This window comes from Xyrauchen texanus, chromosome 12 (genome assembly GCF_025860055.1).
Source record: "Xyrauchen texanus isolate HMW12.3.18 chromosome 12, RBS_HiC_50CHRs, whole genome shotgun sequence".
Taxonomy (NCBI): domain Eukaryota; kingdom Metazoa; phylum Chordata; class Actinopteri; order Cypriniformes; family Catostomidae; genus Xyrauchen; species Xyrauchen texanus.
In genome coordinates this window covers 17,309,383-17,321,760 of record NC_068287.1, presented here as the reverse complement: position 1 = coordinate 17,321,760, position 12,378 = coordinate 17,309,383, and the positions used below count along the sequence as shown (strand labels likewise).

General features: G+C 36.9%; 2 protein-coding genes across 4 annotated transcripts in view; one reads left to right on the top strand and one right to left on the bottom strand.

The window, feature by feature from the left end:
• zc3h7a (zinc finger CCCH-type containing 7A) overlaps positions 1-8,436 on the top strand; it is a 24,115-nt gene extending 15,679 nt beyond the window's left edge. The window contains exons 21-23 of one of the 3 annotated variants that reach the window (XM_052139520.1): positions 5,098-5,231; positions 7,207-7,370; positions 7,460-8,436. In XM_052139520.1, coding sequence (XP_051995480.1) covers positions 5,098-5,231; positions 7,207-7,370; positions 7,460-7,649 — 488 coding nt within the window. In that variant the 3' untranslated portion in view covers positions 7,650-8,436. The remainder of the gene's footprint in view (positions 1-5,097; positions 5,232-7,206; positions 7,371-7,459) is intronic. The other 2 variants (XM_052139519.1, XM_052139521.1) reach the window with 2 other exon arrangements.
• snn (stannin) lies at positions 8,021-12,378 on the bottom strand. The gene is made up of 2 exons (XM_052139523.1): positions 12,203-12,378; positions 8,021-11,406 (listed from the first exon to the last, which is right to left on the bottom strand). The coding sequence occupies exon 2, from the start codon at positions 11,315-11,317 to the stop codon at positions 11,054-11,056; it is 264 nt and encodes an 87-aa protein (XP_051995483.1). The 5' UTR covers positions 11,318-11,406; positions 12,203-12,378; the 3' UTR covers positions 8,021-11,053.

The window sequence follows — 12,378 nt, the reverse complement described above, 5'->3', positions numbered from 1 at the left end:
GTGTGTGAATTTTGAGACTCCCCTGACTTGGCTCGACACACAAATGCCTTTTTTTAAACAAGGAATGATCTGGAACCAATCAGATATCTCCCTTGTTTTAGCCAATCACGAGAACGCACCCCACGTGGGGGATTGAGCCAATCACATGAACGCGTTCACACAGCACGTGCATGTGGTGCGGGCGCGGGCGCGTTCACGGTCATTGTCACTCAGTTGAGACCTCAACATGGCTTCTGGCAACGACAGGGGAGCAGTAAGTATAACTTAACGTGTTTAGCTAGTTATAGCTACGGAAGCTAAAAGAGGCCATGCGTTATTATTATTTTTCTGTCTCGTTTTCTCGTGATCTCGACATAACTAAGGTTGTTATCTCGTGATCATGACTTAATTTTCTCGATCTCGGCATAACAAAAAGTTGTTTTCTCGTGATCTCGACATAACAAAAAGTTGTTTTTGCCTTTAATTTTCTATACAGTTTTTAATTGAGCTACAGGATTTACAATTAAAAGTTTATTATAAGGTATGAAGGACAATGAGAGATCTTTGGCAGAAAAGTACAATTTATTATATGTAAATGTAAAGTTATGTTAATTCATTACACTTTGGTTATAAAATATTCACCTGCCCTATCCAAGAGTGTTCTAACCAGTCACCTTTCACATAGGCTAAATCAAACATATTAATAAACACCAGGCAGCACGTCACAAACACTTAATAAACGCTTTTCATCAATATAGAAAGACTTGCTTTCTTCTGCACTCAACAGGAGTCAAGAAGCACGTCTTTATGTGCTTTCCGCAAAGTACCGTTAATACTGTAATATGCGCGCACTCGGATCTAAATCGCGGCTGGCTTGACTGCAGTCATGCAGAAGTCCCGGTCCCTCAAGTTGGCGGGCAATGAAATTGACCAAACGTTCCAAACGTTCACTGTATTTTCTACGAAAAAGTTGTAGACGTGATAGTCTTCTTCTAAAGTGTCTGACACTAATCTGGAAGTTGTCAATGACAGAGAGACGTCGAGATCTCGAAAATTAAGTCATGATCACGAGAAAACAACTTTTTGTTATGTCGAGATCACGAGAAAACAACTTTTTGTTATGTCGAGATCACGAGAAAATTAAGTCATGATCACGAGATAACAACCTTAGTTATGTCAAGATCACGAGAAAACGAGACAGAAAAATAATAATAACGCATGGCCTCTTTGAGCTTCCGTAGCTATAACTAGCTAAACACGTTAAGTTATACTTACCGCTCCCCTGTCGTTGCCAGAAGCCATGTTGAGGTCTCAACTGAGTGACAATGACCGTGAACGCGCCCGCACCACATGCACGCGCTGTGCGAACGCGTTCATGTGATTGGCTCAATCCCCCACGTGGGGTGCGTTCTCGTGATTGGCTAAAACAAGGGAGATATCTGATTGGTTCCAGATCATTCCTTGTTTAAAAAAGGCATTTGTGTGTCGAGCCAAGTCAGGGGAGTCTCAAAATTCACACACAAATGCAGTGAAGTTCACAGACCGCAAAAAGTTTGTAAATCAAGATATATTTGTGCGTGCATCAGAAATACATTTCTGAATCTTGTCCTGTGCATTTCTTAATCTTGTGTGCATTTGTAAATTTTGTTTGCATTTCTGAATTGTGTGTGTATTTATGAATTTTGTGTGCATTTATGATTTTTTTATGCATTTGTGAATCTTCTGTGCTTTTTAAATTTTGTGCGTGCATTTGTGAATTTTGTGCACATTTGTGTATCCTGTGTGTGCATGTATGAATCCTGTGTGTGCATATGTGAATGTAGTGTGTGCATTTATCTTTATTGAGACTCTTTTAGCTCCATAAACCGCATGGTGGAGAAAAAAAACTTTAAAATTAAATTTCACCATAAAAGTCTGCACATGGCAACTTTAAAGCATTAAAAGCACAAGATTACATGTTCACTTATAGTAGCACCTAGTGGCCAAGGTTGGTACTGCATTTGTTTTGTTTTTATGTGGGGAAAAAAATATTTCTTTTGAGGGGTGAGTATTTTTTCAAGAAAATTAAGACTTGGGCTCAGGGAGGAACTGAGACACACTTTTTTTTTTTCACCTTTCTTTTTTCACTTTTTTTTTTCAGGGCTTCCGTAGTTAACCAATAGTAATGAATACAACCTTATTGTAAAGCATTACCAAAATCACTTATTCAGTGTTGGGTAGGTTAAATCTGAAATATAATCAGGTTAAAATCTATTAAAAGTATAATTTAAAATTACCCTCTTTAGGTAATCTAATCTGATTACCTTTTGGGTTACTTATTGCATTTAAAAAAAACCAATAATAATTTGTATAAATCAAGTGTATTAAATTCAAATTTACAATTAAGCATTACTGGGGTGGGGTGGGGTGGGGGAGAAACATTATGTATAATTTTATTAACATTACGAAAATAAAATATGTAATTTTGGTAGTCCTAATTTAGTACAGTACTTTTGGTAAGTATAAAAAGAAATCTGATTTAATGGGCAAGCTAAAGATGTATTAAATGTTTCTTCCCAGACAGCTGTTCAAGAATTGTATTTAAGAGGTGACTGTATCCGATTCATCATAAAAAGCAATACAGCATCTGCGTACAAAGAGTTTGATGCAAAATTATCTACTTGAATTCACTGTATATTAATAATGGTCCTAACTGATTCCAAAGGCTCTAATATTAGAGCAAATAATAAAGGGGACAAAGGTCAACCCTGCGTTGCTCCCCTCGTTAACGTAAAATCTTCAAATTGGGGCTCTAACGATGATATTGATAATCTACTAATTTAACGATAATTTGTGTGCTTATTGCAACGATTAACCATTAGCTTTTAACTGATTATTCAGATTGTGCCCGACTTAAAAGGTTGCATTAAACAAGTTTACTAACAATAAAGTGGACAAAATCATCATAAAATACCTCTAAATGACATTCACTGAATTAAAGGGGAAAAATACTTGATTTGTTTAATTTGTTAAAAATCATTGCGAAAAATCCTATTGTTATCAACTGTGTCTTGTTTTCCATTTAAAATTGTCTAAAAAAAATCCTTAAAACAAGAAATATTTACTTGAAGCAATAGCTTATAGAAGATATTTAGACTTGCTTTCAGAGAATGTATGTTGAATATTTGTATATTAGTGTATTTTGTCACTTGTTCATACTTCTGCCAGTGCAGTAAAGTGAGAATTTACTTCTATTCAAGATGCATTCTCTGAAAGGAAGTCTAAATATCTTGTTTCTCCAGAAGAGATCAGATGTGCTCCTACATTAGTCACATTCAAATCCAGACTTAAAACACATCTGTTTAGCTGTGCATTTACTGAATGAGCACTGTGCCACTGTGTGTCCGACTGTTTGTACTGGATTTTATTTTATATTCTAAACTGTTTCAATTATTCTTATTTTAATCTCTTCTATGTAAAGCACTTTGAATTACCATTGTGTATGAAATGTGCTATATAAATAAACTTGCCTTGCCTAATTATTTATTTATTTTTTTTAATAAAGGATTTTTAGATATTTAAAAAATATTTAAATATTATATTCAGCATTCTCAGATAACAATTTTTTTTTCTTCTGCAGAAAAGTAAATGTATTTAAGGAGTTTTGGGTATTTATATTGGAAAAACCAAAACATTTTTTAATGGGCAAAGACTACACTCACCTTATTGTTCTCTTGATTTCGATCCATCTTTAACTCAAACACTCTCCCTAATAGAGCTTGAATCACTATTTTCTTCACAATAAGATGCACACCATGATGCACATTATGATTCGCAATGTCACGAGCCATCACGTTATAATCTAGCTGCAGCGAGTGAAGAGCTCCTCCGTGTGAGATAGTGAATGAGCTGGGAGAAGTTTGAAACACTTTTTGACCCCACAGAGAAATGCCAGTTTCTGAGTTTGTTCATTTATACAACCTGCTTTGAACTTTCGTGCATCCTTTTATTAAAGATTTAACACTGGGGTGTTTCCTTTTTAGATGCTCTGACAGGCAAGTTTTTCTTCAGTGGGATGGCATGTATGGCTCTGCTTTATTTTACATCACAACGGCACTGCTTCTGTTCTGTATTTACTTATTTTGCATTTTTATTATAATTCCTTCATACTTTGTGGTCTACATCGCTGTTCATTCTTCCTCTCCTCAATCGGACTTGATCGAGGACAGCTAAAGTGCTGCTCTCCTGCGTCATCATTAGCATTTTAAATGATCTCATGTTAAATGTTAACTATCCGACATCTAATATGTGTTGAATTTTTTGTATTTTTTTTTTTATGATTGACGTTGTCGATAACGTTAACTTCGATTCAACCCATCTTCGAATTCAATGAGTTTGTAGTAATTACTGCCTTTTGGTAATGTGTAAATTTTTTTTTCATCCAATTAATACAAATAAAAGCCATATTACATTTCTCAAGAACTGAAAATATAAATTACCATTCCACTCTATAGAAAGCTTTTTCTGTGTCTAATGATATCAATAAAGCAGGACTTTTATGTGACTTAATATAATCCATTAGGTTAAAGAATATCCTAGTGTTATCTGAGACGGATCTCTCTTTGACAACCAGTCTGCCCGTTTTGAAAGCAGTGTCAAGTCGTGAAGCAGTTATTTTTGTAACTATTGTATAGTCTGATTTTAGGAGACCGATTGGGGGATATGAGGAGCAATTTAAAGGGTCTTTATCCTTTTTAAGATATCTGAGCTGTACTCATAGAATCTGGAATAATGCCTTGGCTATAAAATTCATTTAACATCAACATAAACAATGGAACTAACTCTGACCAGAAAAGTGAATAAAACTCTCCTGTAAAGCCATCCAGAAATCAGTTAGGTTATGTTGGTTTTAAATAAAATTTATTATTTATCCTTGTTAAACTCCCAACACTTAGGAAACATGAAATCAATTTGCTATTTGTCTGTCCCTTGAATTGATATGTAATCCATAAACTAGTAATTAATCTGATGTAATTACAAATACTTTATTTTGTAATGCGATTCTATAATCCAGATTACATGTAGTCCATTTCTCAACACTGCGTTTAATAGATTGTCACCAATATCATGTGTGTATAGTTGCAGACATGGAGCAGCTGTATGAGATGTGGCTGCAGTCACAGAAGCCGGGCTGGAGTGAGGAAACCTCCAGCAGTGCTGCCAGAGAGAATGGCAAACAGATTCACATGCCCACAGATTATGCAGAGGAAGTGGTATGGACATTTTAATATTTAATTTCAAGTGCTATATATCAGAGAAACTCTGTAGTACAATAATGTAAATTTAGATCTTATGATTGGCATTCGTAAGATCACTTGCACCTTTTCCATTTGCTTTTGTCAACTTCCTTAGTAGCTCTTCCTCATATCAGAAAGAACTTAATGAAATGCTTTCTTAAAACATTATTTTAAATCATTGCAACACAACACGTGGCCATCGAGCAATCTTTGGCAGCCTGTGTTGTGTCACCATCAGACATTAGCAGCCTATCAAATCTGTATGAATTTTAAGTTGTCTGTTTTCATGAGGATTTATGATTATTCTCTACATTGCTGAAACACGTTTAAGAGGAAATTCAATTGCAAGAGGATGTTACAAAAACGAATAATATCTGGGCATGGCTGATGTTATGAGAGCAGTCAACAGTCTGTGCGCACGTTCATACACCGTATGTGAAGTCGCTAGTGGGTGTTCCCACTACTGGTTGCCTAGTAACGTTTATAAATGACATTCACGGATGCCATTCCATTGCTGTTGACAGCGAATCTCTTTTCTTGCCACCTAAAAACAAACATTTTGGAGGGAAAAGACTAAATATAAATGGAATCAGTACATAACATGCTTTATATGAAAGATGAATGAGAAACAAGGCGTGCTGTTTGCCATAGCGGCTGTTTATTTGCGGCGAAAATGCAAATGCCGGTCTGTCTGGGTCCATAAAATCCCCGCGATCTCAGATACACCTTTCCGCACATTATTTTTCTTAAAAATGTCCTTGTACGTGGGAAGAGACATATCATATCATAGAACACTGGAAAATTTCTAACAGCAAGGAGCTGAGAGAGAGAGAAGGATCACGTGAGCTCTCCCGTCTTCTCTCCTATTGGCTGTCGCTTCCGTTAGTCGCTCCAAAGTTGAACTTTTCTCAACTTTGTCGCGTCGCTGGACACACCCACATCTCGCGCCAACGGTCGCGACAGCTCGTGTCGCCGGAAGTCGCTGTGCTCGCATTGAAAATGAATGGTATTGAGTCGCTGTCGCGCGCGATGTCGCTGGCAGTGTGTACACACCTTTTTGCTGCTAATTTTGGATATATCGCTCTTGTTTTTGAACACATCTCTGGTGTGTGATGTTGAACACTCATAGTGTTTGTTAGTTGATAATCACAGTGACCACAGAACTGATCTGTATCAGAAAATCAAACTTGCATTTACATTTATGCATTTGGCAGACGCTTTTATCCAAAGCGACTTCGTGCACATATTACAGGGACAATCCCCCCCGGAGCAACCTGGTTGCTTGGGTGCCTTGCTCAAGGACACAATGGTGGCTGTGGGGATTGAACCAGCGACCTTCTGTTTAAAAAAAAAAATGACAAAGGAATTGTTGACCTAAAAATGAAACTGCTCATTTATTTCCTCATGTGCCATCTTAGATGTGTATGACCTTTCTTCTGCAGTACACAAATTAAGATTTTTAAAAGAATATTTCAGCTCTGTAGGTCCATACAAGGCAAGTGAATGGTGGCTAGACCTTTCAAGCTCCAAAACGCACAAAGGCAGCATAAAAGTAATCCATAAGAAACCAGTGGTGAAATCCTGTCCTCAGAAGCGATTTTATAATAGCTGTGGGTGAGAAACGGATAAATATTTAAGTCGTTATTTTACAATAAATTTTCAACTTCACATCTAAAAGTGAATGTGAAGATTTATAGTAAAAAATGCCAAGGACATAAATGTTGATCTGTGTCTCATCCACAGAGCAGAGATATGTATTTAATTTGTCTTCAGCAAAAGAATGTTATACACATCAGGGATGGCATGAAGGTGAGGAAATGATGAGAGAATTTTTAGGTGAACAATATATATTAATTAAGATTGAGGCCCTCGAGGGTACAGGGATGCAACTTTGCGGCACCTGACTTTCCGAAGTTGAGTAGACCTGTTCTAAATATTGCTGTTTCATCAGGCTGGCAACCATTGTTGGTTGTGTGGGAAAAACTGCAACAGCGACAAGCAGTGGCAGCAGCACATCACCTCTGAGAAGCACAAGGAGCGAGTGTTCAACTCGGAGGACGATCAGAACTGCTGGCAATATCGCTTCCCTACAGGCACCTTCAAAGTCTGTGAGCGGTGAGTCGCATGTTAATATGTAACACCAGTCAAAGTGTTCTGAAAGGCTGAGACAAGTAGTGTTAACGTATTTGTTTCGATCGTTCCAGGTTCCTCAAGGGCACCTGCACGGAGGAGGAACTTTGTAAACTGGCACATGGGGAGGAGGAGTTGAAGGAATGGAAGGACCGAAGAGAATTCCTTTTGATGAAACTGGCCAAAGCCAGAAAAGATCACTTGATGGCACCAAATGATAATGACTTTGGCAAATATAGTTTTCTGCTTAAAGATATTAACTAATGTTTTAATTAATTTGACGATTGATGCAGGGTGTTCTGGAATTAAAATACATCTTTGGCTCAGTATTGAATCAGGAGAGCATGGTGTAGCTCTCGGTGTAGGAGGAAAAACGTTCCTCCTAGATTTTAATGGAAAGCACAGAGCTGGCCTTGTGTTCAGAGTTATCACTGGCTTTGTTGCTTTTATGACTGATTAAAATGAACGCACCATTGCCTTTTTTATTTTTTTGTTATTAAATATCACGGCGGATCACCTTTCAGGAAGTGGAATGTGGATTTTGTTCATGAATCCAAGCAAAAGTGCAGTATATAGATATGGAAGGACATAATGGATATAGTGAGAGAAGCCATCTGAGATTTCCATGAAGTTTCTTTTTTTTTTTTTTGCTGTTTCTTTACTGTCGTTTTGGAATGTTGGGTCCTGTTTCTGTTATTCAACATCCTCACCAAATTAGTATATTGTATGATTGCTGTGTTAAAGCCTGTTGGTATTATATGGACCAACATAAAACGCAAAGTCTTCATCTTTTCAGCTTCCAAATTGATACCATTTTGGTGTATTAATAGAGATGTGATAAGGGATATAGTTGGCATCACACAAGTGAGTTTGGTTGATGTCATGACATGTTTTACCCATGAGTGAGAGATACTGGAAAAGAATGACCTTTCTATTTGCACTTCTATACAAATTTTCAATAAATGCATTCTGGCTTGGATCTGGTGAGCATTTAGATTTTGCTCTTTGAGCATTTTTATTTCCTACATTTTAATCCTTTTTTTTTAATTATTATTATTGAATGACACACATGCTCTGGTTTAAAATCAGATGGTGACTATAGTTAATAAAAACAAATGATTAAATCTATTTTTGTCTTAAGAACTGGTCAAAAGGTGGGGCAACTCCCTTATTTTGATGTAAACTTCAGTACTGTTCAGTGGAAGTTTACATGAGTCACCACAAACTAAATAATTTTTTTGGTGAACTGCAATTTAATTAAAGGTATGTTATACACCGTTGGGTACACTACACAAGCTCTTAGACATGTATGGCACTTTTCTGTAGTCACATCTACTCTTTCAAACATTTCTGCACTGCATACCTCAGACACTGCACATAGTTTGCATTCATCAGACATTCGGTTTCTCAACACTCCTATGAATTTTTATACTTACAAGTAAATACAGTAATCATGCTATACAAGCAAGATCATTTAAATCTGTAAAAGCATTCAACTTTATTATAGCTGACTTAATTATCCAAATTGGACATACACTTTTGTAAGAATTGTAAGTCAGAATCCAGTATCTGATTTAATGCACGATTGGGCCTAAATGGATGTATTCAGTATGTTTTTGGTTTTTTGGATTGTGTACCAGCAACAGTGTGTTTCAAACACAAAATACTATTATTAATCCATTTGGTACCTTCAAATGAGAGCCATATAAGGTACTATGTTTGGTATCAATAAGCCATTCAATTCAAACCTAGTGCTACTTATAACATTGAAGTGTAAAAGGTACCATTTTAAAATCTTGCAAATACAAACAAAACTCATGAGCAGACACTAGGCTGACATTTCCTCTAGTTACAAATGCAGTTTTATTGTTCAAAACGCTGGACTCACTGGGATGAGTGACAATCTCATCAATGCTCAGCCTTCTCAAATATGCAAATTCAATTAACATGCATGCACTATCCTTCATGTGGCTTATTGGAGAGCTCTCATTGTTCAATTCACAAAAATCATTCGCCATAGAATGTATGACAGTGCCCTAAATATATGATAAAGTACTAGTAACATCAATTAAATAATTTTAGCTGCATTTTAGGCTTTGATTTGGCTACCTTCCTTAAAAGGCTTGTTGACTTTGCTCAATGAATTCTAGAGACAACATTTGCATGGATCTTGTATAAAAATAAATAATCTCTCTCAATTTCTTAACATGTACAAACATCAAACACTGCTACATCACCAAAACATCTGGATTCAAATGAAAGTAAATGATACTGTGAAGGACTGTTTTTGTTATCCAGCTGCACAACAAGCCATCTATAAAAATAATTTTACACTTTAAAATGATCTCAACCTTACAATGTAGAAATGTGCTCAACCACAAAAGTGAATGCCTCTGGATCCAACAGAATAAAACTATAATAAATGGGGCCCAGTCATTGGCCTTCATTCTTATTGTGGCTTCCTAGCAGGATTAAATTGAAAACAGCAAGTGCTGTTATGAAATCAGTAACACATTAAATGAAAGTTAAAAAGTGCAAATGATAGCATGATTGTAAACCATGGTTGAATGTAATCTAAGACCTTTGGTAAACCAATTTACTTTTACACAACTTGGGTTCTCACCAAGCCTGTCAAGAAAATGTCCTGGTCCAATTTGACTTCAAAATCAAAAAATGGAGGACCATTAACATTCATGATACTTAGCACATTTGACCCCAATTCTGCAGAAGTATTTTTTTTTAACAATAAATTCAACTTAACAGTAGGGGGTGAAATGCCCAAAAAAATTGGAAGAGGAGATTTATTGTAAAAAGGTTAATTAAACTTAAATATTGATCTGTTTCTCCCAACACCTATCATATCACTTCTGAAGACATGGATTAAACCACTGAAGTCTTATGGATTTTTTTCATGCCTAATTTATATGCTTTTTGAAGCTTCAAAGTTCTAGTCACCATTCACTTGCATTGTATGGACCAACAGATCTGAAATATTTTTCTAAAAATCTTTGTGTTGAGCAGAACAAATAAGTGTATACATCTGGCATAGCGTGAGGGTGAGTAAATTATGAGAGCATTTTCATTTTTGGGGAAACTATCCCATTAAAGGTCCTAAAAACATAATAATTTTTTGCATACATTTTGGGTTACACCTGGACATTTCTTGACAGATTTTGTTAGTCACCCATTTATGGCATCTTGGCGTGCTTCTATTAAAAATATAACGATGACAAGTGGTTAATAAGCTTTAAACTGTTCAAAAGCTTTAACCATCGTTTTGACATGGTCAGTGAAATGAAAATGTGTATTGATCTTGATACCAGAGCCAGCTCTGGATGAAAGCAGTTAAGGGCAAACAAAATAAATAAATAGCATTGCATATGACAACAAATGCAGACAATCAGCAATTTCACATTATGATAGGGCTCTATACCGGACCACCACAAAAGGGGTGAAAACAATCAATGGTCATTACTCAAAGCAACAAACTAGACAACTGCATGCACTAATTTTGTCATCATTTATCAGCTTGTTTAAAAGGTGAAGTTCTAGCACCATTTCAAATGGAATTTAACGTCAGTACTGCGTAATAATATGACGTATTGAAATCATTAGACTTGAAAGAGCCTGAACATGGTCCACCACATATTTTACATTGCGAAGAGAGATTAAGTGTGGCTCTCTGTGCCGTTAGGGGTGAGCTTGGTCTTGTGCTCCACCCGTGGGCCCTTGGCTGAATACTGTACCAGCAAGAAGGGCTCCTTGGTTTCACCTTCACCGACAATGCTTTCTTCATCTTCAGACTGGCCGATACGCTGCAGTCGCAAGTAGCACCAACAGCCAAGAATTAATGCCCCTAGTGCAGCAACGGCAATGAGTATTACAATGATTGTCACAACTGCAGTGGTGGGGCTATGATCCATGATAGACATGCTGTCCGGCAATGAAAAATTCAGCTACTGGTCTCCACAAGAGGCAGAGGCTTCTGCAAAGCGGTTGTAGATTATTGTTCCTCCAACAGCTGAAAGACATTAGAAATAAGACATATGACTAACAATAAGAGGGAACTATTAAAAGGGGTGCACAAGAAAAAACCAGGGGTGCAATGCCCCCTCTAGTACCCCTTGGATGAGACAAGTGCATGAAACTGAGCACCACAGAAAGTGAAATTAATTGTCTGTGAGCCTCAGCCGAGGATGATGCTATCTTAACTTTGGGAAAACTTAAAATTGGCAATCTTACAATCAATAAAATGTGCTGTTTGCAGTCCTCTGACATATTTAGCATATTTTTGGTGAATTTACATTCACGATTGTATTTGGGGATATGATCAACACGACACGTGATAGGTCATTATTGCTATGAAACTACTGTTGCGAGCTTAAGTGTAACTACGCAGTAAGGAATGCTATCATTGCTGTACAAAATGTTGCGTATCTCCTACATGAAGCCACAGGTTATGCAACATTTGCTGTGAGCATCTCGGAAAAGTCTTTCCACCTAACCCACGCGCCACAGTGATACATGCGCTCGAGCTCTAATTATCATTCTGAATGAGCCTCGCTTACTGAAATGTATTTGTTACGACATTTCAAAACTATCATCGGAAACGAAAGTGTCAAGTAAGGCCGCAGCCATTGTTTCTGCACAAAACTGCTTTCTGAACGGGGGGGGGTCAGTCATGTAGCCTTTTTATTCCTAACAGTGACGATTTACATGCGATATAAATGACCGTGGACTGGAATAAACAATAGCGTTTCAGATACAAATACTGATATGAAATGAAGGAAACTGTCATACTTAAAAGTGAATCTTACCGAAACCAGGCCGACTTTTCTTAAAGAATAACCGTTATATGCGTTGTCTGGTTCTGAACCATATTGTGGACGAAACGCGATACTTCATGCTTCCACGCGCAGCAAGCAGCAACAATCAGTCCTTTACCAGCGGTTATATTTTATAGAGCAAACTCTAAACCCAATATCCTATATTC